Genomic DNA, 26,625 nt, shown 5'->3' on the forward strand with positions numbered 1-26,625 from the left:
TGTATAATCTTCCTGGTCTCCCAATCCCTCAGAAGAGGGAAGAAATAAAGTTGATACATGCTTGCATTGAAAAGATCTTACAACTGGCAGTATCTGAACAAACATATAAAGGTAAAGTGTGCCGTCAAGACGATTTCGACTCATGGCGCCCACAGAGCCCTGTGGTTTTCTCTGGTAGAATACAGGAGGGGTTTACCATTGCCTCCTCCCGCGCAGTATGAGATGATGCCTTTCAGCATCTTCCTATATCGCTGCTGCCCAGCGATATAGTACCAGCAGGGATGCAAACCAGCGACTTTCTGCTGCTTATTCAAACGTTTCCCCGCTGCGCCACTTGAGGTGATGAATAAATATATACCCTCATCTAACTGCCAGGGCCCTGCTATGCCTGGACTCTGGTCCCAAGAAAATCTCCTTGGGGAAGGAGGAAGAGCTGGACCCTGCTGTGCCATCCAGCTAATGGGGACTCAACACCGGCAGCAACCGCTAGTGATGTAGTTGCCAATTCTGAAGTGCAGAAGGTATTTTCCATGACAGCCCCCATGGCCATGCCCACCCCAACAGCCAGAGAAGCCGATAAGTCCTGGTGCTCCGTCACTGCATGCCCCCGCTGGCTACAACCCTGGCAATCAACTGGAGCCCATGTCTCCTGTGGTCTTCCTACAATAGAGGCAGAGATATGGGGACAATCTCCTGTCCCCCATCCAGATCAGAATCCCAGTTCAGACTCCCATCTTTCTGGACCCCAAGGGCAGGGCTGATGACAGATGGGGGCTAAGAGTCAGAACTGGCCATCGGGGGCCTTCCTCCCCTTGTTAGGTCTACTTGTGCGCGGAACAAGGACAAATACATACCCTGGACCAAGACCCAGCTAAAGATCCAGGAAGGGGTGGTCCTTCCAGCTGCTGTAAGCACCCAGCAATGTCTGCCTGACCTTTGCTGGTGCAACGTTGCACCACAGACACTTCTTCATCTAGCCTGCTCCTTGCCCCTGCCCTTCTCTTCCTGTCCCTGCTCCTACTCTCAGCTATCCGTTGTTGGGTTTTTGCTTCTGACTTTACATGGGACTTCAGCTCCAAGTTCAGTCCCCCGTCTTAGCCCTGTCTTTTGATTTCCCTTCCTTTTACCAAGAAAATGGGGTGCAGACAATAACAGGTAGAAAGAGGTCGCAAAGGTTTGCCCTTCACTGCATATTTAGAACAAATACCTCTTGTTACTGTAGCTGTCCTTAATCTTTTTAAGCTAGTCCATTCACTCTTCCAGCTTTCAATCGTGTTTTTAAGTTTGTTTAGCATCACTCTTCTAATAATAGCCTTTACTCCCCCAAATTAATTTTTCTGTTTTACTGTAAACTGTTTTCCCTCCAGTTTACATTAAAGTTGTGCCATCGAGTTGGTGTCGATTCCTGGTGACTACATTAACATCTCCAGAATTGGCTATCTTTAGGAGCAGCACACTTTAGCACATTTAAATGCCTTTTCAACTATCTATGTCATCTCTGTGGCTGAAATGTTACTATGCAATTGTTAAGTATATCATTGTTCAAAAAATTGTACGTTTACCCAATATAATATAAGTGCTTCTGGATTCACACCTCTCCCTGGAATCTCAGGTTGAGGCGGTGGCCGGAGGGGCTTTCTATCAGCATTGGCTGATACGCCAGCTGCACCTGTTTCTTGAGATGAACAAGCTCAAAACAGTGGTACATATGCTCGTAGCCTCCTTTGCTGATATAACTACACTGGCTGCCAATAGGTTTCCAGGCAAAATACAAAGTACTGGTTATAACCTGTAAAGCCCTAAATGGCTTAGGCCCTGGGCACTGAAGAGAGAGAATGTCTACTTCATTATGAGCCCCGCCATCCACTGAGGTCATCTGGAGAGGTCTGTCTCCAGTTGCCACCAGATTGGCTGGTGGCTGCACAGAGACAGGACTTCTCGGTTGCTGCTCCAAGACTGTGGGATGCGCTCCCTACTGAAATACGATCCTCCCCATCTCTGACAATTTTAAAAAAGCATTGGAAAACCCACCTCTTCACCCAAGCTTTTTCAGCTATTTGAATTTAATCTGTTTTGACTTTTAGATTGTCTAAATTGTTTTAAGGTATTTGTGTATGTGTTAACTTGTATGTTATTAATGATCCAGAGATGAAAGTCTGGGGCAGTGTACAAATCTGACAAATAAATAAAATAAAATAAAATAAATCTTCAGAAAACCTCCTCTACTTATTATGATGATTAGACTGAGAATCAATCTATTGAGTAACTATTACACCAGCGAAATGTACACTTACAGCACCAACTTACACAAATTCACTCAGGAGAGCAAGTCCCAATCAGTTCAATAGGACTTAATCCCACGTAAGAGTGCTTCGGCCCCCAGGTTGGGACCACAGCCTTAGAAAAGCAACTCAGGCTCATTTCAGAAGGCAGAAAGTCTGAAATTTCCATGACCTGGGCAATGGTTGATGACTGTGTTTACCTTACACATCTCAACTGTATATCCTGCTCAGGACTGATGGCTGCACTGTTAAGGTCATATGGAGACCGTGTCTTTCATGAAAGCCTATGCCAACAAATGCCAGGGCAAAGAGATATGAAGCTGCCGCGTTTTAGAAGCACATTTCTAAAGCTAGACTTGAAACCAAGGTTGTCAATGATTAACTTGCTCTAGGACATGGATTCCCAATCTTGGGTCCCCAGGTGTTGTTGGATGACAACTCCCATCAGCTCCAGCCACAATGGCCCCAGGGTTTCCTTGTGGGAGTGAGAGGAGGAGTCTCCTTCTTCCCCCAGGCCTTAGGATTTTGTGCCCAAGTGAATGTGAATATCAATCAGGAAGCCCCAAGGGACACCTTCTGAAAAAGGTGCCCTGTATTCTGGCCTCCTCTAAAGGGTCACCACAGGCTTCTCTCCTTTACAACTTGCTTGCTTGCTTTCAGCACTATCAGGAGAAACTTCAGGCTGCACAGTTCCCTTACATAGACACCAAAATGTTTCTTGATGGGCTTGTATCTTTTTCTTGCAAAGCGTGCTGCATGCATTTAGTCAACATCAGTCATCTGTCACAGAAACTGTGAAGGCCATAAGAACATAATTGAATTTACACCCCACACGAAAAAGCCAATAGACAAATATATTTGGTGCATAAAGAAATGTCAGAAAAGAGCATTTAGTTTAATTAACCACCAACAGAGTCCATATTAACGGGGGCAGAATTAAGGAAGCACAACCACCCAACTACACTGTAACTCAGCCACGTCCAGCTGTGCAACTGCATTACAGACCTGCGTTTTAAATCGGCTATCTAGCTGCAGCTTAGTCAATTGGCTGAAGTAGGTTTCTGAGAAACCTAATTAATAGCTCATGTTGTATAGCATGCCCCACCATGAACCATTCAACATGTTCTTTTGCAGGAGCAAAGCAAACAACGGAGGCTTGTCACATGTGCGTGTTGCGAGGGAGTCAACCAATAATTAAAAGCAGAACACCTTCGTTTCCAGCTCAACTGGGGGTAAACGGGCACCATCTGCTTACAAAAGATGTTCTACATGGGAAAGCTTATCAGGCTCAAATTAATTTGTTTTGATTCGCTTCCAGAAATTATGTTTGCAATATCTCAAGAGCTCAGTGGCTCAACGCCTTCTTGAGTAGGCCCCTCTCCTCTCTCAAATTGCACAAAGAAAGACTTGACGAAGAACAAAAGCCAGCTATTTGGGCTGGAAGAAAATAATGGAATGCCATGAATAGCATCAAAGGCAGGTGGCAGGTTGGCCGATCCCATTTGAGAAAATTATTCTGATTCAGAGGTGTACTTTGGGGTGAGGCAAGATGCATTAGCACAAAACCAAATGCATTAGCACAAAACCACAAAATCAAGCAGAGTGGTCCCCCTGCCAGGGGGAGAGCCACTGGCCCTCTCCATCCCCAGCACAGCATCCCTCCAGTGGCTGTTGCTGGTGTCTCTCTTATGTTTCTTTTTTAGACTGTGAGCCCTTTGGGGACAGGGAACCGTTTTGTTTGTTTGTTTGTTTGTTTATGTAAACTGCTCTGGGAACTGCAGTATATAAATATTTGTCATATTTGTATAGGATTTGATCCTACATCACGGAAGCCTGCCTGTTCCTGGAACCTGCCCTGCTCTGGCCACTGGACCTCTGCCTAGTATTTGATGCACACTTGCAAGCCCTGCCATTCCAGGTTCATAGCCTAAGGGCCTTTTTAAAAAGTTAAATCTTCCACAATAAAAAATGTCAAATCCTGGTAATTTCTTGGAGAAATTCTTCCCTTTTTTGATACCATATCTACCCATATTGAAGACAACTCTGAATTTAAGACAAGAGTAAAGAAAAATGTAAAGAGAAACAATTTACTCAAAAGAAACAGGACTCTGAATTTAAGACGACCTCCTGGTTTCTAATATCAAGAAACTTGGAAATAACGTAGTCTTGGATTCAGGTAAATACAATACGAATAGATCAGGAGCAGCTCATTCTAAGGAGCCGTGTGTGTGTGTGTGTGTGTGTGTGTGTGTGTGTGTGTGTGTGTGTGTTCCCCGCTGCCTCCCAGCCAATGCTGCCTGCAAGCTGGTCTTTTTTCAGGTAGGGCTGTGCAGTTCTCATTAGTAGTGGGGTGGGATTATGGGGAAGAGAGGAGCAAACGGAGCTCCAGGAAGCAGAGGCAGCCGTGCCTCCTTCCAGGCACCCCCCCCCCCCTGCTCATTAGGACAAGCTGCTCCAGGTATCGATATGAGGAATCTCTCCAAGGGATGTTTGACATGATCTTCTGTTCTTCTCTGTTAATATTCAATATACCCTATTGTTTAATTATTTATTTTTTACATTTTATGTCCTGCTCTTCCTCCAAGGAGCCCAGAGCGGTGTACTACATACTTGAGTTTCTCCTCACAACAACCCTGTGAAGTAGGTTAGGCTGAGAGAGAAGGGACTGGCCCAGAGTCACCCAGCTAGTTTCATGGCTGAATGGGGATTGGAACTCAGGTCTCCCCGGTCCTAGTCCAGCGCTCTAACCACTACACCACGCTGGCTGGTGTAGCAAATATCCAATAATTACACAGTAATTACAGGCCAAGGCTGCTAGGTATAAGATTCATCAAAAATTATAAGAAAATAACTAATGGGATCGTACCTGTATTCAAAAACATGCCATCTTTTTTTCTGTATTTCCAGAACAGAGGAGTGATCTCAGGTTTCTGGTTGTCTTCTCTGCCGGAGTTTTCCTTTTCCCCTCCTTCCATCACCTTTCCTGATTAGCACTATTTTGATTCAAATTTTTACTTATTAACAGAAAAATAATAATAATACTGGGTGCAATATGTATCATGAAAATGTCAACTTTATTCAGATTTAAAGGGGCTTTTTACAGTTCAAAAAGGCAAAAGCCAAGTACATGTGTTGTACATACTGAATTGCACAACATTTTACAAGAAAACATTATTCATATAGGTATAAATACTTTTGATCTATTGTTTGTCCTCTCACTGCTATACATTTTGCAATACCCAAAATAGTATTTTATTATTTATAAATTGCTGTTGGGCTTCTTCCTGTTGAATATGGCTGCATATTTGCTAAATAACTAAGAATGCATACATAAAGGAAAAAATCCCTTGAAAATCACATTTAAGCAATACTTGTAAATGCTTTTTCTGTGTGTAAACAGGACTCACTTAGCTGCCATTTTCTTTCTATTTTACAGCTAATGCACTGAATTTATAAAGTAGGACTTTGAGAGGCTATTAACAAAACACTGGAAATCAAGATGGCACAGTTGGTGGGTAAACAGAGCCATCACTAGACATGTTTCTTCAGCCTTTGCAAAGTGGCTTCCCCAGGAGAGGCAGCAGGGTTCCTTCCAACCACAACTTCTGTATTCCTGCTGCCTTCTCTGCACAAACTGAACTTTTCCAGGTCCTAGAATGAAACTGGCACCATCCACAGCATGCATCCGAGGCACAGCCGAGGCATTGCAGACACAATATCCAAGCAGCCAAATTCCACATCAAAGTGTAAACACATTGCCTTCACCAGCTGAAAACATTCTCTTTTCCCCCAGGCACACAGCATATCCTTTAGCACACCTTGATGAAAATTCAAGAAGGCCTGCAGGGGTCAGATCTGATGGCTTCCCAGGAGGCTTCAGTGGGGTCACACCCAGGCACTGAGAGCAAGTCCTGCTCTGGCTGGTCTAGAAAGGGTAGGTGGTCCCTTCCAAGGGCTTGCAATGATGCTTAGAGGGCTCCTCCCTGGCATGCCAGATCTCCCCAGGGGCTGGGAGAGGAGCAGGGAGGCAGAGAGAGGGACTGTGTGTGGTGGTTGTGCCATCTTTGGTCACTCAGAGGCCTGCAACATGAGCAGCAAGGTGATAAGGAGGAGACTTCAGTCCCTCAGTACAGGGACTTGTGCAAGACCTCTTGTCTTGAAGGACAGGCGGAGGTGACATTGCGCAGTCGTTCCTCAGAACTGGGCTGTGAGTCAGCCATCTGTGTGCTTTCCGAGTCTTCTCTGGGATTTGGTTGCACCAGTCATAGAACAAGGCAGTCCTAACGCACTTGAGCAGGGTACTTGCCTTTCCGACTTGTCCTCATTGTAGCCAAAAGAAGTGAGACCAAAAAGTCTCAGTATGAAGAACACACCACATGAAGAGCTCATGCACACAAGCCAGTGGGGCTTGTTCAAGAAAAGAGTCGTGGGAATCCTAGACAACGTTTATTTCTGTAGGCCAAGTCTGGATCCTAGGAGCCCATAGCATGGCTATTGCTAGTGGACACTTGCCATTTCCTTCAAAGGGACCAAAGATGTGCAGAGTGGAGCTCCATCCACAGCAGCCTGCAGCAGGGAATGCTTGCTGCTCTCCCGAGTCTTCTCTCAAGACAGGAGTGACCTGCATTCACATACACACACCCTGCCCCGCTCCAGTGCCAGGACCAAGCAGAGCCAGCCGGCCCCACTGCCCACCCAAAGCAGTCCCGTGGCTGCCCCGTGCAGCCTTGAGGAGGTGAGGAACTGCAGACAGACTTCCCAAAGGCGCCACAGTTACAACACACATGAACATACACCATGCAAGCAGGGTCTGTGGGGCCAGGTAGTGGGGTGCTGCAAGGGCCCCCGTGTCCATCTGCTGCCTGGTGAGAGGCCAGGTTGCAGGAGATCACAGTGGGCACAGCAAAGCTGCGGGCTCTGAGTAAGGCGTGGGGCTGCAAAGCCGGCACAGAAACCAGGGTGGTGCAGGGCTGCCCCTTGACCATGACTGACTTTGCACCCCTCAGGAGAGAGCTGGGCCTCTTGCATCTACCACAACCATCCATTATCTGGGACTGCGTCAAAAAAAGGGAAAGATTCAAGCCGAATGACAATGTATATCTGCACATTACTGTCTTTACCCAAACAGAAGACAACCCTGAATGTAAGAGGACCTCATTAAAAAAACAAAAAAACCAACAGGGGTTAATACAGGTTATAACTATATTTAGCCAAAAGGAACAGCACTCCGAATTTAAGACAACCCCTCAGTTTCTAACGTCAAAGAACTTGGAAAAACCTAGCCTTGGATTCAGAGAAATACAGCACTTGCCGCCTCCTGTATTACACAGTGTTTGTACGGATTTACAGTCACTGAGAGAAATGCCAGGGCAATGCAAAGGCTTGATCTGATCTTCTAACATCACTGTTCAGTGCAAGACGCAGTTGGAGATACTGATCTGGATAAAAACGGAAGTAATCAAAGCACATCTGAGCAATAAATCACTACGCAGATCAGAGCACTTCCATGCTTATAAAAAAGAGATGACGCTTGATAGAATGCACCATTCTCCAGGATGGCTGTCCCACCTGGCTGCACCCAACTGGCAGCCAAAGGGTCAAAGTTCACCCTGGCAGTGAGCAAATCTATCTGGCATCACAGCAGTCTCTCCCCATTCATGGTGCAACGACTTCCCCTGTGGAAGGCACACAAGGCTGCGCTCAGGCCCATTACCGGAAGGGGAGAGGGCACCGTTAAGTTTGACAAAACTGTAGAAACCAAGTACCAGCAGCCTAATGTGCCTCAAGTCATTGGGTGCAGATTTTTAATGGTGACACTTCAATTCGAGCTGTGGCCCTGAATTAATCATTGGTTAGCATTCATTGATTACAATATTCTTAAATGGAATGAAAAGGCATCCCCAACATATTGGGCAACATATTTTTATAAAGCAGATATTGTGGATACAAACTGAAAACAAAGGAAGGGGAGAAGCTACCCGCAAGGGGAACAGGCCTCCATAGATGCCCCCCTTCCCAGGGCTACTTTGGCCCTGGCACAACTAATATGCCAGGGCCTGCCAAAATACTTCCATTTTCTTCATTTGCTCCATCTTATTATCAGGCTAGCAGTCAGGAGGACACGTTGAAAAATATCCAGTGACACCAATGTTACACAATGGAATCCTATTTTGAGTGTTTGGGTGTGTGGGTGTGTGTGCGCACACACACACACTTGTGAAATGAAGGGTGAAGTTCCATGAAGATACTTGTTTGCTAAAATACCTGTACATAATCATTTGCTGCTCCAGTCAAAGGCAGCGTGAAGAGAATCCTGTAAAAAGGCTCTTATACAAGTGAAAATTGGAGTACAATCCAGCCCAAGGAAAACATTTTGAAGCCCCACTGAGGTCAATAGGGGAGGGAGGGAGGGAGGGAGGGAGAGAGGCACACTGAACTTCCCCAGGGAAATCAATGGGACTGAAACGTGCATAATTGACTGGATCGTGGCCTGGGTATTTTGAAACGAAAGCCAGGCTCCAGTTTCCTCGGTAGCAATTGACATGGCTTTTAACACATTGTTTCGCTTGCCTGGCACACGGAACTGGTGCTGGGTTAGTCCCAGAGAGTCCAGACTTTAGGGCAAGGAGCTCTCTTGGGAAGCACCCTGAGTTTGGATGAGGGCTTGTGAGTACCTGAGACTGTGAGATTGTGGAGAGAGGGAAGTGTTTGCATCTGCACCCTGTGATGCCCTTGGGCATGTGGTGGTGGTGGTAGGGAAGCCCCTGGCAAGACTGGCCAAGAGGCCCTTTGGTCACGGAGGGCATGGCACTGGCCGGCCAGCCAAAGAGCTGCTAAGATCTGTGCAGCTCCGTGTGTGGCAGCCAGAGGCGCTGGCGGAGTCGAGAGGCAAAACAGGCAAAGGGCACCAAGGCAAGGAGGGGAAGAAACAGGGGACACAAAAGCCAGGGGGGCTGGGGGGCTGGAAGAGCCCAGAGAAGGGAAACTGGGAGAATGAGCTGCGAAGCAGCAGCCAAGCCGAGGCTCACACGTGAGCTGGAAAGAACCACCAGCTAAGTGGCATTCTTGGTCCTTTTTTGGCATTTGTAGCTGGTTTCCAAATCAAGGGTGAATCCCTTTCTGCGTAGCCCATCTTTCAGCTTCCCAGTCAAAACGATTCCTCTTTAAAATAGTAGGGCTGCTCTCTTGATCCTCAGTAGAGCAGGAGATGCATCCTACCCCTGGCCCGGGAGTAAAAAGCAAGGTAGGAAGGGGAGGAAGAAGCGATCGTGTGTGAGGACCACGCTGGGTCGGAGGGAGTTTCCTCCTCCCTCATTCAACAGCTGGGTGGAGCTGCAGTTGAAGTGATCACACACGATCACTTCTTCCTCAGCGGGAGCCTCGCACATGACCACCTCTTCCTCCTGCTCCTACCTTGCTTTTTATTCATTCATTCGTTCGTTCGTTCGATTTATATCCCACCCTTCCAAAAAATGGCTCAGGGCGGTTTACGTTAAAATAAAACAGTTAAAATCAATTAACAATTAAAAAAACAGAGACTATAAAACACCATCAAACAATTAACAGTAAAACATTCGAAACAGTTTAAGAACCCTGGAAAACCAGGTTACAGCAAATTAAAAACATTTACAAGAAATTAAAAACCTTCAGTCTCCTGTCCTACTGAGGATCGTGAGAACAGCCCTGGTGCACAGTACTGCTCTCAGCCAATCGCCACGCCTCTTTTTAAATGCAGGAGGCCACGAGCCACAGGGCACCCTCTTGCCCTTGGCACGGCAGCAGCGTCTGGCTCTGTTCTCTGTGGCCCAGGCGAGACGGTCCCTTTGCAGATGGGATACGCAGCCCGGGGGCAAGAGCTCCACACCCCACCCACCCCTCACCACCTCTGACTATCTGGTCTATTATTCACCCTGATGGTGGCTTATTGTATATTTCTGCCTGTTGCACATTTCTGTTTACGGTATAAATCTGTTTGTTGCTGGTCACAGACCGTAACAGAGAACTGAAGGGAGCCCTCCCCGCCTCTTCTTCTTCTACTTCAGGATGAACCAGGCTGTGTTTCCAGCTCAGCTTCATCTTTAGAGAGGTGAGGAGCAACCCTGCCTCCACCCTCCCTCACTTGGGCTGTGTCCACACCTGCAGGTTTCTTCTGGGCAAGGGTGGGCAACCTGCAACCACTTATATGCCGCTTTTCAACAAAAGTCAAAGTGGCTTACAGAGAGAAACAAATAATAAAGTGGCTCGCAGCGATCCCACCTGGTCCTCCAGGCTCCTGGATTGCGAAGACATGCGCACAGGCGAATGCACACGGAGGAGGGGAATGGTTTCTGAGGACGTGGCAGGCTGGATCGCTGACTGCGGGCAGAAGGCAGAGCTGCTGGTGCCGACAACGCATGTCAGGGGCCAGGCTGCGGGGCTGAGTTGCCAGCAGATGGGAGGATCTGCTGGTGAGCAGGGCAATGACTCCACAGGCAGGCTGGGGGGCTTCTTTACGGACGGATTTGGAATCTGCTGGTGGGAAAACCCAGAGATCAAAGCAAAGGACCCTCGGCGGCAGCAGCAGAGCACCCTGCAAAGGCCTGGTCTAGTGGGCACACCTGAACACATCTCACTTTATCTACTCTCAAGCAGACCAGAGTTTGGCTTAATGGGGTTTACATGAGTCCTCTTTTCTCCCGCTCCAGAAACCAGTTACAGCTGAAGTAAACAGACTAGGACAACCTCCGTCCCATTAGAATGGATGGGGCTGAATCCATTGGTGTGCTCTCTCCCTTCGTTTTCCAGCTTCATAGACTGGACCCTGCGTCTTCCAGCACGTTGGAATCGACGGCTCAGCCCACTGTCTTCATAAGCCTTCCTACAAGCTGGTGGCTTAGGGGACTCTGAGGGAACTCTTCTGAAGTCAGCAGTGCTTAGAATGGAATCATAGGGCAGGGATCGTTCTCTCTGCAAGCAGTATTCATTTTGCTAGCAAAGCCTTGATTGACTATTTACAGGAATGAAATGGCTCCATGGAAAGGAGGTAGGCCCATGCATTCAATGTATGTCACAACCTGGAATGAAGTCAGAGGCAACCTTCCAATGCATCTTCCTCTTCCTCCTCTTCCTCCTCCTCCTCCTCCCATCTGGAGCAATCTCGCCCTTGACAGCAGGAGCAGGGATTCCGGCGTCTCACTTCATCTGCTGGATCTGCTTCTGTAGCTCTTCCTTATCCAACTTCATTTTCGCTTCTAGAACCTGCCGCAATGAAGCAATGTTCTCGTAGATGGTGGCAAATCCTAAACCCAAGGGGAATTAAAGGGGTTTTGTTGTTGTTGTTGTTGTTATTTTAAGGATAGCAACAAGATAGGATTCTACTGAAGGCAAGGCTTTCTTTCACTTTATTTTTCATTGTTAGAGTGGAATGTTTTGGCAAACACTCAAAGCCATTCTACGGTGCTGGTGAATAAGCACTGACCTTATTCACACAATCATTTAGATCTTGGTTCAATGTGGGTTACTGACATTAGTGTGATTGTGTGAACCCAGGCCAAGGTGGTTTATGGCCCAAGCTGAACCTGAGAGTCCCACCCTGGCGTGGTTCACACAATCACGCTTAAGTCGGTAACACACACTGAAGCTTGATTCCAATGATTGTGTGAACCGGGCTATTAAGTTCTTGGTTTTCAAGGACAAACCACTTAATGGGGAAATGACTTGCCTAGGGAGCAAGAGGTTGCTGGTTTGAATCCCCGCTAGTATGTTCCCCACACTATGGGAAACACCTATATTACTATGGGAAATACCAGCAGCGATAGAGGAAGATGCTGAAAGGCATCATCTCATACTGCGCGGGAGGAGATGGCCATGGGAAACCCCGCCTGTATTCTACCAAAGAAAAACCACATGGCTCTGTGGTTGCCAGGAGTCGACACCAACTCGAGGGCATAACTTCACTTTATTTTTTCAAGGACAAGGGTTGTTTCAGCCAGTTATGGCATCAGAAAGAGCTATTTAGAGAAGAGGGGAAAGGGGTGTGGCACAAACTCACCAGCCCTGACCTCAGCTGTTTGCTCTTTACAGAAACCGGCAAAATCTCACCCAGCATCTGTAATGGGGCAAACTCACAATGAATGAGGGGAGGAAGCAGCGACTGGTGGCCCCTGGCCACACCTGGCTCCCTGGCCAACCCAGAAACAAGAGGTGTCCAGGGAGAAGAGGTTGTGGCCAGCCATCCCACCTGAGGAGGAGATGGGGGCCCATTTCCTTCCACCATCACCACCCGCTTCAAAACAGCCCCATAGCAAAGCCAGGCACTAACACTGCCCTGCTCCTGTGTCCTCCTTACCAGCATTGACCTCTGCTTTCACTTCTTTAATATCATCATTAATGTCCATCTGAAGCTTGCTTAGCTGAACGCTGAGCCTGTCTCCAGCCTGCTCCGCTCCATGTTCTTCCACAGCAATCTTTTGCGCATCTTCTATTTTATCCAGTTTCCCATGGATTTCGCTGAACCGCATCTCCAAGGCCCTGCTATCGATTTCCTGAGATCAGACCGACACATTTTAGATTTGCAGTTGGAAAAAGAGTCATATGGGCGCTTTCCAGATTAGCCGCTCAACAGCAGCAAAATGCTTCTGTTCGGGCAAATCGCTTTCAAAACGTAAACAGCAGGGGGAGTAGTCTAACCAAAAATAACAACTCGAAAAAACAGCAACTTCTTTACGCTGGATATGCGATGTCACAGCATTATATTGCAGAGATTAAATTTGAAACAAGGCATTGTAAATCTGAACGGCACCCTGCTGTCCGCGTAGGGACTGCGGTGTCACGACGCAGGAAGTGTGGAAGTACACTTCAGATATTCGCCATGACCCTGTTGCAGGGTGTAATCTGGAAAGCGCTATGGTTAATTTCCATGCTAAGTCACTGAGGAAGTAGAGCCTCATGGTCCCAATCCAATCCATCATCATAGCACCCCTCCTGGCTGCTGTTGCTGCCACCTCCCTTGGCCTTGTGTTTCTGTTGAGATTGTGAGCCCCCTGGGGCAGGGAACTATCTTCTCATTCCTTCTGCTAAACAAACCAGATTGAGAATCATTTTTGTTGAAAGTGTTATACCAGCATTCTTAATAGTTGGGACAAGACATGAGTTGAGGAGTGATTTGCACCAACTTGCTGCAGGATTTCCCAGAGAGAAACAGAGTTAGCTCAGCCCTGAAGCTGTGAGGCCGCTTTCCAGAGTAAGCAGATGCTGCTGGGCACCATTAAGGGCAGCAGACCTGATTCAGAGGGCATAACCTACGGGGAAGTTCTCCTGCCCAACCCAAGACCCAGTGAGATCAACAGGAGCAAATGTTCACGTGCCTGTAGGTATAAGAGACAGTGCTATTTATATGTTAATGGCAACAGAGGCTCTGGTAGCCAATAAGCCATGCGCAAACTGAGTCCCTTAAAGAGGACTTGACCCATTAAAGATTACCAAGTTTCAGAAAGTGAAAGGCATTTTCACTTATGGGGAAATTTATCAAACCATAAATTTATCAAATGAGTAGCAAGGCAGTTCAGTTCTGGTTTTCTACTCATGTAGATAAGCCAAATCCACACGTTGTGAAGCCATCCAAATACAGGGTCTTTCCAGGTGGCAATAAACGGCGGGACACACAAAGCTCTTGCACAAATTCCAAGCGCAATCTTACTCCCTGTCCGCATGCTGTAGCAAGCTTCCAAGCTTCTTCCAAGCACAATCTTACCCTCTGTACGCACGCTGGGCAGCGACATTCTGTAATTTTCACAGCTCCACCTGCTGGCCGGCTCTGGCTTGCTAAGAAGGACGCACCATTCCCTGCAACTGCCACTAAAGTACAGTAGTGATGGAGAAGGGTGGGTCCTTCTCAGCATGCCAGAGCGAGCCAGCAGGTGGTGCTACAAAGACAGTTCAAGAGCATGGAAACAGCACAGAAGTTTGCTGCCTCGTGTGTGTGTGTGGACCGCACTTGGAACTTGCACAAAAGCTGTGCACGTCCTGTTTGTTCTTTTCGTTTGTTCTGTGTTTATTGAGGACTAACCATTGTAGAATACTTTTGATTGTTAAGGTGATTACATCTTTTTAAATCTAAACAACAGGAATTCATTGTTATGTTCAGGAAATAAACCTTTAAATAAATAGCTTGGTTGTTTTTATGTTTCTCTTTTTTGATTATTGTTGTTGTATTTGACAACCTTCTGAGGCTATTCACACACACAGGCAAAACCGAGCTAGGAAAGCCCAGCCGGGTTTTGCCGCCGCGTGTAAAATGCTGGGAGCTGTTTGGCTTCTGGCGGCAGCGTGGCAGCAAAGCCTGTTAGGTGACCCTGCTGTGAGCCGGGTTTAGGGCGCAAGCATGCCCGAAACTCAGGCTACTAGATCGTGTGTCATACCGCTGCGAGGCACCCACACACCGGTAGCCTCCTGACTGGCGTTGGGAGACTTCCCCTAATGCACTGAGCACTCATACGGTGCATTATGGAAGTTTGGGTGGCCTCCCGGTCCCAGAAACCCCCTGCTGCCAGCAGGAGCCAGCCTTCATTGGGGCAAGCGATCTGCCCAGGGAGAGTGATCCGCCTAGGGATCGCAAGAGAGAGTGGATCGTCTGTGAGAGAGGGTAAGCGTTTCAAGGCTTTCTCCCCATGCCCCTTTGGAGCCCTTTCTCTGATCATGAGAAAGGGCTCTTTATCTTGTATTTTGAACTGAGATGTTGTCTCATGTTGGTTGTGTGGGGTTTTTCTAAGTTCCTTGCTAAAACTATAACGCATTAAGTGTGGGAGGAAAAAATAACCTGAAATCAGTGGGGACTACAAAACAGCATGATAGCCCAATGCACTGAAATTGCTGTTGCATCTTCCAGAAGAGCTCTTGTCCCAGGCTAACTGCTCATGTGAATCATTAATTCACATGGCAATTTAATAATTGTTGTCGAGATGATCATGCAGTTTGAGATGATTGTGCAGATCATGCATGCATGGAATTTGGTCAAGGGTTCTCAGCAATCTGCTTGGCATGGCCAACACAGGGCAGAGGTTATTCTTCAAACATGACTTGTGAGAGGGGACACATGATCCATTGGACTTAGCCTTTTGTTCTGCTAGACAAAGTCACAGAGGATAGGACTATCAATGGCTACTAGCCTTGCTAGCTGTATACTTCCGTCAGGATCAGAGGAGGCATGCCCCTGAACACCACCAGGTATTAGACGGGGACACCAACAGGAGAGAGCCGTTTCCCTCTTCCCCCCACTTGTGGGCTTCCCAGATGCACCTGGTTGGCCTCTGCATGATGCAGGATGCTAGACTGGATGGGCCTTTGGCCTGATCCAGCAGGGCTTTTCTTATGTTCTTATACAAATGGCTCACTGCATGGGAAAAACTCTTCCAGATGTACTTCCTCTTCCAATAAACCAGAGGCGTAACTATAGGGGGGGCAGGGGGGCACGTGCCCCGGGCGCCATCTTTTCTGGTCACGTGGGGGGCGCCGCCATGACCAAATTTTTTTTAATTTTTTTAAAAAATTTTGTTAATACAAATGTTTCCTGCTCAGTGCAGCAGCGCTGCAGCAGTCAAGGGAGCGCGTCGGTGCCCCCTTCCCCACGAGCGGTCCCTTCCGCGCCGCCTGCGCCCCCTCCCCTATTGCTTTGCTGGCGCCTGGCGGCCAGTCAGTGGCCTGGCTTGGCAGCGGCGGTGGGTGCTTGTGAGGAAAAACCTAAGTATAATGTAGTATGTTGGGGGGGCGGCAGGGGGGCGCCATTTCAGTGCTTGCCCCGGGCACCATTTTCCCTAGTTACGCCTCTGCAATAAACTGCCTAGACTAGACCTCAATCCACCCTGCAACCCTCAAACATTCACCTGAAGTTACTTCATTAACTTCAGAGCTAACGTGTCTACACTTAAAGAACGATGGTCAATAATCTGTAATCCCTGGAGGAAATCCAAGGAGCACTTTTCCTCCACAAATTTCATTCCTTTTGCAGCCAGGGACGCAGTAGCTGAGAGCCATGTTTGATGGACGGTGTCCAGAGCCAATATGCCCAGGATGGTGCAGCAAGCTCTTTTGGGGTCTAGAAAGGCAGATATTTTAGGGGGTCTAGCAAGATATGGCAGGAGAGCCTAGGAAGCCATTTCAGGGAGGTATCACAGGATCTTTCTGGGACCCAGAGTAAGATAAAGCAGTGAGAAGAGCAAGGTATTCCTAGGGCCAAAGCAAGATCTGGAAGGGGGTCCGGGAAGATTCAAGGGTGTCCGAAGACTTTTCAGGGGCTATAGAAACTTATGAAACATACACTTTTTTCTTTGATGGCCAGAGATAGTTGATCAATCTTCTCCTGAAACTCCTTCTCAAACCGTTGATGCTCCTGTTCCATCCAGCTTTGTGCGGTCGAGATCTGGTTACTGAGGTAATCAGTGGCATCCTGTAGTCTACATAAACAAAAACAGTTATGCACATCTGGATATATTTTTAACTTAACCTTGGAAAGTATTTGAATGACAATTTTTTTTACACCAAAATGAATTTTGAGTTAAAAATAAATAATAATAACGAACTTCAGCAACTCAGCCTGAATTTGCATGCAAACATTCAACTTTATCTTGTGCTAGTGTGATTTCTGTAACATTTCCAATTCTGGTTGTCATAAGTAAAGTAAAGTAAAGTTGTGCCGTCAAGTCGGTGTCAACTCCTGGTGCCCACAGAGCCCTGTGGTTTTCTTTGTTAGAATACAGGAGAGGTTTACCATTGCCTCCTCCTGCATAGTATGAGATGAGGCCTTTCAGCATCTTCCTATATCGCTGCTGCCCGATATAGGTGTTTCCCCATAGTCTGGGAAAATACCAGCGGGGATTCAAACTGCCAACCTTCTTGTTAGTCAAGCATTTCATAAGTACAGAGTGTAAAATACTGATTTTCCACACGTTCATAAGATACTGCCTTACCATGAGTTTAGATCTAATTTTAAGCTGTTCCTCAAAACTGAATTTTAAAATCAGAATTTTGGATGAGTAACTGAGGTCAGGCCTCACTTCTCCAATGCAGGGTTTCAGCTGGTAATGGCGCAGCGGGGAAGTGTAACTTGCCTAGGGAGCAAGAGGTTGCCGGTTCGAATTCCTGCTGGTATGTTTCCCAGACTATGGGAAACACCTCTATTGGGCAGCAGAAGTATAGGAAGGAGCTAAAAGGCATCATCTCATACTGCGTGGGAGATGGCAATGGCAAACCCGTCCTGTATGCTACCAAAGAAAACTGCAGGGCTCTGTGGGCACCAGAAGTTGACACTGACTCGACGGCACAACTTTACTTTACCATTTTCGGCGGTACTCACTTTGTGTCTAGAAGGTGGAGTTGTTGGTTATTCTCTTTATATGTGAGTTTCAGCTTGGCCTCTTGCTGCATGATTGACTGCTCAATTCTGCTTAAAAGGTGAGAAATCTGAAACAGAACCGAGAGAACACCATCTGTGTATAATCCTGGTTTCAAAAGACAACCCTCTCTAGAAGAGTGGAAACAGAGCAACGACTCCCTTTCATTTGGGTTTCAGCCCACTGCTGCCGCAAACCGTATTTTAAAGTATGACGGAGTTTGTGCGAGTTAGAAGCACTCTTACGAATTAGAGGCAGAACATGCTGGTGGGAGCCCACTTGGATGGCTGCCTCCTTTCTAGGGGGTGCAGGGATGGGCAGGGACAGACACGGGCTTGGTGCTCCCCAAACCCTTGGCTTTCTTCCTACAGTACATGTAAATGATGTCCTGCTCTTACTATCCCAAACCATTTATTACCATGCTTCCCATCGTAGGAACAGAGGAAGCTGCCTAAGGTTTATTCCTTGTTACATTAGCTTTTGAAAAGTTTTTGCGGAGCAACTCACACTCCCCTGGAAGAATTCTAGCAATGGGGATTGGAGGAAGTATAAAGGATCTTCACAGCAAACTGGCTGAAGACGCTGACTTTGTGAAACTGTGTAGAAATTCATGGTTGGAAATAATGTATTTCTGAAGCAGCAGCAGCAGCGAAACAAAGATATACCACGAAATCTTGGTATACTCATTGTTGGTATGGGTTACACATTGTTTACATTGTAGCAAGTTGATGTATTTGATGCTTACATAAATAGTTTACATCTTGTTCATTTCGTGGCATTTGTTTTTGTATTGTGTATGCAGAGTGCCACTCCCCTCTCTATCGTTTTGTGATCTCCAAGGTTGCAGGCAGGAGTCTTCCCCAGCCGTTCCTGGAGATGCTGCCAGGGACCATCAGCATGCAAGTCCTACGGTGGACTAGTGTCCGGACCAGGGGCGGAGGGAGGCCAGTGGCAGCCCCTTAGCCCCACCTGATGTCAGACATGGGCGGTGGGGGGGAGGCGGGGAGAGCCGCTCCGGCCATGCTGCAAATGCAGGGCTGGCCAATCTAACTCCAAGTGTTTGGGAGCTAGATTGGCCAGCGCTGTGTTTGCCCCACGGCCAGGAGTGGCTCTCCCTGTCTTTAAAAGGCAGGGAGAGTTGCTCCAGCCGTGCTTGTTAGAGGTTGTTGATTTTTACCCACAATAGGTAAAAGAGCAGAGCACTAAGGAATGAGCACACACTCCAGTTACAGAGCAGGTAGCAGAGGATGGTTTGGATATTGCAGCTGTTTAGAGAAAACGCATGGAGATCCTTGTAGGACTAAACACTAAACATTTATTGGTTAAATACACTTGGATAGGAAAGACCTATCTCTAATCTAAAGGACTACATAGTGGATAGGTAAGGAGAGAGAGAGAGAGGTTTCCATCTGCTCTCTAGGAGGAAAGGAAGGATTGTGACTCAGCCCAGGAAGTGCTGCAGAGTCAGTTCAGGCGTCATAGGGCAGGGACCGAGAGGGAGACCCGGACTCACCGTCTCTACTCCCAATGCCCCTCGTGGTCATTAGGACAGTTGGTGCAAAAGGTCGATGCACTGGAAGGTCATCTCCAACAGCTGTAGAGCATCAGCCCAAAGCAGGGAAGTGCCCATACCCACACCCACACATTCCCAACAAGAGAGGAAAGCAGGATTCAAAAGACATTTCCCAGACTGGGTGCCTTTGAAATCAACAGGACTTAAACTTAGTCACACGTAGCCTCTCCCACTGCCTCCAATGTAACCTAAGCATGGCTGAGCTTCTCTGAATTGTGGCCAAAATGTTCAGAATCAAAAGGTAAGGTGGAGGAGGAGAAGTATTGCTGGGAATTCCAGGGCACAACAGAGCCCTCTATCATTGTTGCTGAATCTTAAGTTGTGTGAAATCCAAAAGATAAGTACTGAAATCCGTTACAGAGGACACACAATCCTCTGTTTAAAATCTACCAACATGACCGTCTGGAATTCTTCAAGGAAGCCACAGATATCGAAATGCAGATGTTTGGAATGTCATGGGATCCATTTTCCGCTGTGAGTAACAGACACAAAGGACTGCTGAGTAATGCTGAGGGTGCTCGCTGAACTTAACACATTTGGCAGAATTATTTTCCTCACATATCTATTTCCAGATGGTGAATCGGCCCAGGAAAGGCAGCGAAAGAAACACAAGCCCTTTTCAATATCCAGAAGGGTCAGGAAAGGCAGAAAGCTCCCCTGTGACATGCTGAGTTCAGAATTTTGTACATATCTGTGCCTGTATACTAGATGCATGTACTTTGAGGTGACCCTCAATGGCACTTTTTGGATAGATGCCACTCAATGTGTGGAACTGTTTTGGAATGGGTTATAAACATTCCCGATTTCCCTAGTTTCACCATTCAAAATATATTCACTACAGCCGCAAAGAATGATGTGAGATCCATTCTCTTTCATACCTTACCTGTATTTCTGCTTCTTTGATTTTAGATTCCAAGATCAACTTAGTTGCTTGCTGGTCTTTGCTGAGGTTCTGCAGCCTTTCATAGGTAACTTTGTGCTCAGCAGACAGCCTGGCTAATCCTGCGTCACACCTGTCAAATACAGCAGGGATTACTGTCAATGGTGGGGAATTGTCATAACCGTATTTCCCCCACTGCCCTTTACCACAAACATAGTTATCCGGCTTTCACTTCACATGCTTCCTCCACACCAGCCCAGACTAAGTTACCCAATATTGTTCATGACATTGCTTTTTGAAACAGTTTGGGGTGTTGCTCCGGACAGCTCTGAATTACACTAAGTAATTCACATGGCAGATTGTTCATGAAAAAGTTGGTATCTATAGGTCATCAGAAAACATGATATAAAAGAATTTCTCCCCCCACCAAAAAACCCCAAAATTATTTAAACAATTCAGAGAGCATATTCCAGTGTAAAACAGGGTGCATTCAGCTAATTTAAGAGGCAAGATTGTTCATGCAAAATTTGATATCTGTAGGTAAATGGGAAGTATAGTGTTGCATATTCCATTGTAAAAAGTGGTGCATTCCGCTAATTTCAGTGCTAGGATTATGTATGCAAAATTTGGTATCCGTGGGTTATCTGGAAATATGACTTTGTTTTGCACAAACCAATCAAAAATATATTCAAAATATATCCACAGTGTGAAACAGGTTGCTGGACTAGATGGGCCTCCTTGGGCTTGATCCAGCAGGACTGTTCTTATGTTCTTATCTAAACAAACTACTTTTGTGGCAAGAGTGGATGGAGCAGCCCGTGTGGAGAGAGTGGCTATTTAAACTTTAAACCTCCTCCACGTGCATCAGCTGAGAAGCAGGGAGAGTGGCTCAAAAGCTCTGAGCATATTCTGGTGTAAAATGTGGTGCATTCAGCTGTTTTATTATTATTATTATTATTATTATTTATTCGATTTCTATACCGCCCTTCCAAAAATGACTCAGCGCGGTTTACACAGAGAAATAATAACGTTTCATCCTCTGTCGCTTGTTTCCTCTCCCTCATCCAGGTCTTGCACTGGTCAACGTTGCTGATTAATTCTCCTTCCACTTGCAGCGCCAGAGATGCTTAAGAAACGGTTGAGCTCGCAGCCCCCTGAAAGCCAGAGCCCCCTCCCCACAACACAGACCCTGGGCTTGGTATGACATGGCTGACCCTCCACACACAGCTGTATGCTATCGACACGTGGGGTGTTCAGGTTTCTGCTAAAGAAAATAACTTTCTTCCTACCCACCTTCCAGGGTTTTCAGGAGGCCAAATAATGTTTGGCAAAGGCTCCCTTGAAATGAGGTCATATTTTCAAAATATAGTGCAGCATTTGAAGGCACAAATGGCGGGGTGGTGGTGGTGGTGATTACCTCTCTCAGAAGTAGATAATTACCACCTCTCATTAGTTATCACGAGTCAAAATGTTCAACATGCACAAACCAATCTCCTGCAGACTTATTTTAAAACACAAATCTAATTTTGTCTTGGTATTACTAATCTATTCATTCACAGCCTGCTTTTATGTCAACACACTTTAATGTCTACTGGGTTTGGAGCGTTGAAGACATTGCCTGTCTTCAGCTAGGAGACAAATCATGGAACTGCAGATCTTCGCCATGATCTGCTTCTGTGCAGCAGCACGAGCACATGTAAATAGAAAAGCCAAAGAGTTCTGGTTGCTAGAACATGGAACGGTCTTGAGCAACCAGCGCTGGCATCAAAAATAAAACTGCACAATGCTGGCGCAGCCGCTCTGCCTTTCAGATCCCAGAGGGCAAAGCGAGGGCTGCAGCGGAAAAGCCTTCTTTGCCACTGACAGTGCGGAGAACTTGCTGCTGCCACATGTGAAAAAGCCCGCTGTTCTCCTTCAAACAGTTGCCAAAGCAGTGTGCGTGCGTGCCCACAGAAGCAACACAACACGCCCTGCTCTGCAGTGCAACAGCACAGCAAATGGAACACATGCTGGAAGGACAGTGAGCCCTCAGGCGCCCCGAAGCAGCAGGGCTGTCTCGGACAGCCTGTTCCGGCATGCTGGAGAAGATGGACACTGTGATCTTCTGGAGCGGCTGGCTTCCTGGTCAAGAGCACCCCTTGCAGAAAGCCTTTCTCTGCACCTTTACCAAGGAAGTGGCCATGGACATTTGTGGCCAGGTCAGCCTGAGGCTAGACTACTGTAATGCGCTCTGTGCAGGACTACCTGGCCTTGAAGGTAGTTCGGGAGCTTCAGCTGGGCTCCAGAGGCAGCACTTGTACAAGCAAATCCAAGATGATCGCTGGTCTTGATGGCTTAATGCCTTCAGCCACCGTGGCAGGGGATGATGGGAGTTGTAGTCCAACCCCATCCGGGAACCCAAGCTTGAGAACCCCTGCCTAAAGGCACGTAAGTGGCATAATCTCTCTCTTGCGGCTGGGAAACTAAGGCTGAGACACAGGAAAGCTGTTCTCGCCAACGGCATTAAGGAAGGAGAAGCCTCCAACCAAGGGCGTAGCTAGAGGAGAGGGGGCCCGTGTTCACCCCTCTCCCCGGAGACCCCTCACTCAGAGTGAGGGTGATAAGGAAGAAAATAGGGAGGGGTGGAACTGGGGGGCCAGGTTCTTTGCAGGGGCACATCTAGGTCATTTTGGCACCTGGACCACTCCTGGAAAGAGCCCCCCCCCAAAAAAACAAGGCACACACACACACACACACACACACACACACCCAGCATGAGGGAGGGGGTGTTTGGTGAGGACCAGGCCAGATCCCCGTGGCCCGGTCCTAAGAACACCTCTGGTTCTTTGAGCCCATCTGCTCAATTATAGCTACACCCCTGCCTCTGGCCCTGATCTGGAGCCATGGGTGATCTCAGCCAGGCATCATGAGCATCCTCCAAGCAAGGCAGGAGATGGGAGAGGAAATGCCCATCAGCCAGCTGGGGATGGAGGCGGGAGAGGCAGGGAGCCCAGGACTGGTACCCAGCAGCTCCAGTGGGAGGGGGGAGGGAGAGCACTCCCCACGCCTCCCGGAGGCGCCTTCGTGCCCAGCTTGCCGGCGAGCATTTTCCCCGCCCCCTCCCTCCCTTGCTAGCAGAAGTCCCATGATGGCTAGTCAGGAGTGTGCGTGGCTCCCGTGCCAGGATCGGAGGCTTCTCCTGCCCTGATGCCGAGTGTGAGAAGATCAGCACACGCACGGCACACGGGCTCAGTCTCTTGCGCTCTCTCACATATATCCAAATGTAGGAATAAACGCACAAAGAATCCTCACTCCAAAGTCTCCTCATCTCATCAGCTCTGCTCTTCAGGGTCCAGACCAGAAGGAGAAGCGCCCCCCACATTCACTGGTGTCGTCAGAGCACTAGGACTGGTGTTTCTTCACTGACTTAATTCAAGTTAAAAATTGAGCAGGTGAAACAGCTGAGCCCAAGGGCAGCAGGGAAGGTGTGTGTGCACACATGAAGCTGCCATGTTCTCCCAGCTCAGGCCACGGGTCCCTCTAGCTCAGTACTGCCTACACTGGCTGGCAGCAGCTCTTCAGAATTTCAGACATTCCATTCAGATATTCCCCTTAAGGGATGGAGCCACTCTGGGGAGAGCATCTGTGAGGCTCCAAGTTCCCTCCCTGGCAGCATCTCCAAGATAGGGCTGAGAGAGAGTCCTGCCTGCAACCTGCAGGGGAGTCATGCCTTCCTTTCCGGTCTCTCACAGATCCATGCAGGCAAACAACACACAGACCTGCAGGCACAGCACAGAACATCCCCCAGACAGAGAGGTGTGTCTCTCTGCTTGGTTGCTCGCACTGGATTACTCCCTCTTCTCAGCAGGCTGCCTTTATAAGTAGTATCATTATTATTTATGTTTTATATCCCGCTCTTCCTCCAAGAAGCCCAGAGCGGTGTGCTACATACTTAGGTTTCTTTCTCACAACACCCCTGTGAAGTAGGTTAGGCTGAGAGAGAAATGACTGGCCCAGAGTCACCCAGCAAGTATCATGGCTGAATGGGGATTTGAACTCGGGTCTCTCCGGTCCTAGTCCAGCACTGTAACCACTGCACCACGCTGGTTAAGCAAAAACTTAACTGGACTGGTAAGAAAGGCCATGCCCAAACGGACCACTCTGCAAGATCCAGGACATCTGGCAGGCCTCCATGTATACCAGGTGCTTAACTGAAGCAGCCCACAGAAAATAAAATTCCACCCTGTGTGTGTGTGTGTGTGAATGTACAGAAAGCAGTGAGTAATTTAATTGGCAATTAAAGCAGGTGGCACTCTGCTTTTGAAACACGGGTGCGAAGCGGCTCTGAGAGCAGGAGCAAGGCAGGGGCCAAGAAGGGAACCTGCTCCAGCTGCAAGCCTCTGCTTGCGTTTGATCCCAAAGAGGAGAATGGAGTGGGGGGTCCAGGTGGGGGGGAAATGTAGTCCTGCCTCCCAAAGGGAGCGTGTGCATGTGTGCGTGTGTGTGTGTGTTCTTTTTGTGATTCAGGGCATGAGGCTTTGATTAGGGTAACAACTACGCTACAGGCCCCCGAGGAGTAAACCACCCACAGGCGAGGAAAGCAAAGCTTCTCGCTGGCACACAGACTTGGTGCAATGGGTGGAAGCCGCTCAGCCTTTTGCTCAGGGATGCTGTTCTTGCTTTGGGGGCTGTGGGGCGTGAGAGGACAAACCCGCAGCAGACGGCCACATGCAGACAGGTTTGCCGAGGTCTCCCTTTGGGGTGGCTGGCCTTCTTCCAGTGGACGCTGACCCACAACGGGGTGGCATCCTGACCTCAGGGCAGCAGCAGCCCCACTTCTTCCCTTTGTATTGCGTAGATGAAAGGGAAATGTGGGGGCGGGAGGGGGGGAGGCGGAAAAAGAAGAACAAGGCTCCTGCAGGCTGCTTGCAAAGCGCTCGTCTCTGCTGCTCAGGGAGGGACTGCCTGCTCCAGGCCAGGAGAGAGGCTGCCGAGAGCCAGCACACACGGCTCTGTCGAGGGGCTCCCTGCATGCACAGCAGAGCAAAGCCCCCCCACACACACAATAAACCACGACTGCGGCCAACAGGCACCTACCTGGCCACTCGGCCTCGGAGGTCGCCCAGCCCAGACAACTGGCGCATCTCCAAGCTCTTGAGGGTTGAGTTTGTTCCATAACTGAGGTTATCCCTGACCCGGATCTGTTCCTGCAGAGTCTGCATTTAAAGAAGGAACCAATGGGTGAATCTTTCCTTTCCTCTCCATGCACCCTTCTGAGTGAAGCAGGGAAGAGGGCGGGGAGGGCAGGGCTCAGTATCCCACCCCGCTTCTCACCCACTCACCCCAAACTCCACCCTAGCGGGGTGTAGGAACTGCAGTCGCAACGGGATTATTCCGAGCCAGAAAGCCAAGGGTTCATCTTACCTTTAGACCTGAACGGTGGTGGAGGCGAGATTCAGCAGGGGCACCAAGCAACTGCCTCTGCTTCTCTGCCTGCAGGCTGGCCACGCGTCAGGTAGAACTGCATGAATCACACAGCTCTACCTGATGAATGTCCAGCCTGCAGGCAGCATGGCTCTTGGGTGGGGCCAGAGAGGGAGGAGCAACCCACACTGCCCCCCCCATTAGGATAAGCTGTTGCTAGCGGGATTCATATGCTAATGTACCAGCTTTTCGTCAGGTAGGCAGAGGCAAACTTCTCTCTCTCCATCCAAAGGGACGTGTAACCCAGCTAAGGTTTTCCTTATTTTAAGTGAAGTTTCTTACAGTTCTGCATTATGACTCTGAGTGGTTTCTTCAGAACCCAACTCTGCTAACATACATACTGCAACCGCGTGGGGCCAGACGGATGGTACAGAATTCACTCTGCCAATAACCCTCTTGACATGTTAGGTTCCATGCATGTGTACAACCTGTGTTGTACGGGGGGCCCACGTACGGATAGGCATGGACGTATAGCTATTCACATGTTCTGTTCAATGCACACACAAGACCCATATTTACCCGAATCGAGGACAACTCTGGAACGCGCTTCCTAACGAAATTAGAGTTTCCCCTTCTCTGAATGTTTTTAAGAACATTCTTAAGGATGTTTTCTTAAGAATTCTTAAGAACATTTTAAAGAATGTTTTAAGAACATGGAGAGGAGAGCTGGTCTTCTGGTAGCAAGCATGACTTGTCCCCTTAGCTAAGCAGGGTCTGCCCTGGTTGCATATGAATGGGAAACTAGAAGTGTGAGCACCAGAAGAGATTCCCCTCAGGGGATAATGGAGCCACTCTGGGAAGAGCATCTAGATTCCAAGTTCCCTCCCTGGCAGCATCTCCAAGATAGGGTGGAGAGAGATTCCTGCCTGCAACCTTGGAGAAGCCGCTGCCAGTCTGTGAAGACAATACTGAGCTAGATAGACCAAGGGTCTGACAGATAGACTAATGGTCTGACTCAGTGTATGGCAACTTCCTATGTTCCTAAGAAGGACCTAAAAACAAACCTGTTTAGTCAGGCTTTTAGTCCATAGCTTTAAGACATCAGTTTTAGAGGGGTTTTTT

General features: G+C 48.1%; 1 protein-coding gene across 3 annotated transcripts in view; it reads right to left on the minus strand.

Moving 5' to 3' along the window:
* Positions 1-5,337: 5,337 nt before the first annotated feature.
* Positions 5,338-26,625, minus strand: part of FAM81A (family with sequence similarity 81 member A) — a 40,697-nt gene continuing 19,409 nt past the window's right edge. For all 3 annotated transcript variants that reach the window (XM_053272026.1, XM_053272025.1, XM_053272024.1), the window contains exons 4-9: positions 25,177-25,295; positions 20,104-20,233; positions 17,611-17,717; positions 16,576-16,711; positions 12,610-12,805; positions 5,338-11,560 (exon numbers count right to left, since the gene is read on the minus strand). In XM_053272026.1, the coding sequence (XP_053128001.1) occupies positions 11,454-11,560; positions 12,610-12,805; positions 16,576-16,711; positions 17,611-17,717; positions 20,104-20,233; positions 25,177-25,295 (795 nt within the window). In that variant the 3' untranslated portion in view covers positions 5,338-11,453. The remainder of the gene's footprint in view (positions 11,561-12,609; positions 12,806-16,575; positions 16,712-17,610; positions 17,718-20,103; positions 20,234-25,176; positions 25,296-26,625) is intronic.

The sequence above is a fragment of the Hemicordylus capensis genome, chromosome 10 (assembly GCF_027244095.1).
Source record: "Hemicordylus capensis ecotype Gifberg chromosome 10, rHemCap1.1.pri, whole genome shotgun sequence".
Taxonomy (NCBI): domain Eukaryota; kingdom Metazoa; phylum Chordata; class Lepidosauria; order Squamata; family Cordylidae; genus Hemicordylus; species Hemicordylus capensis.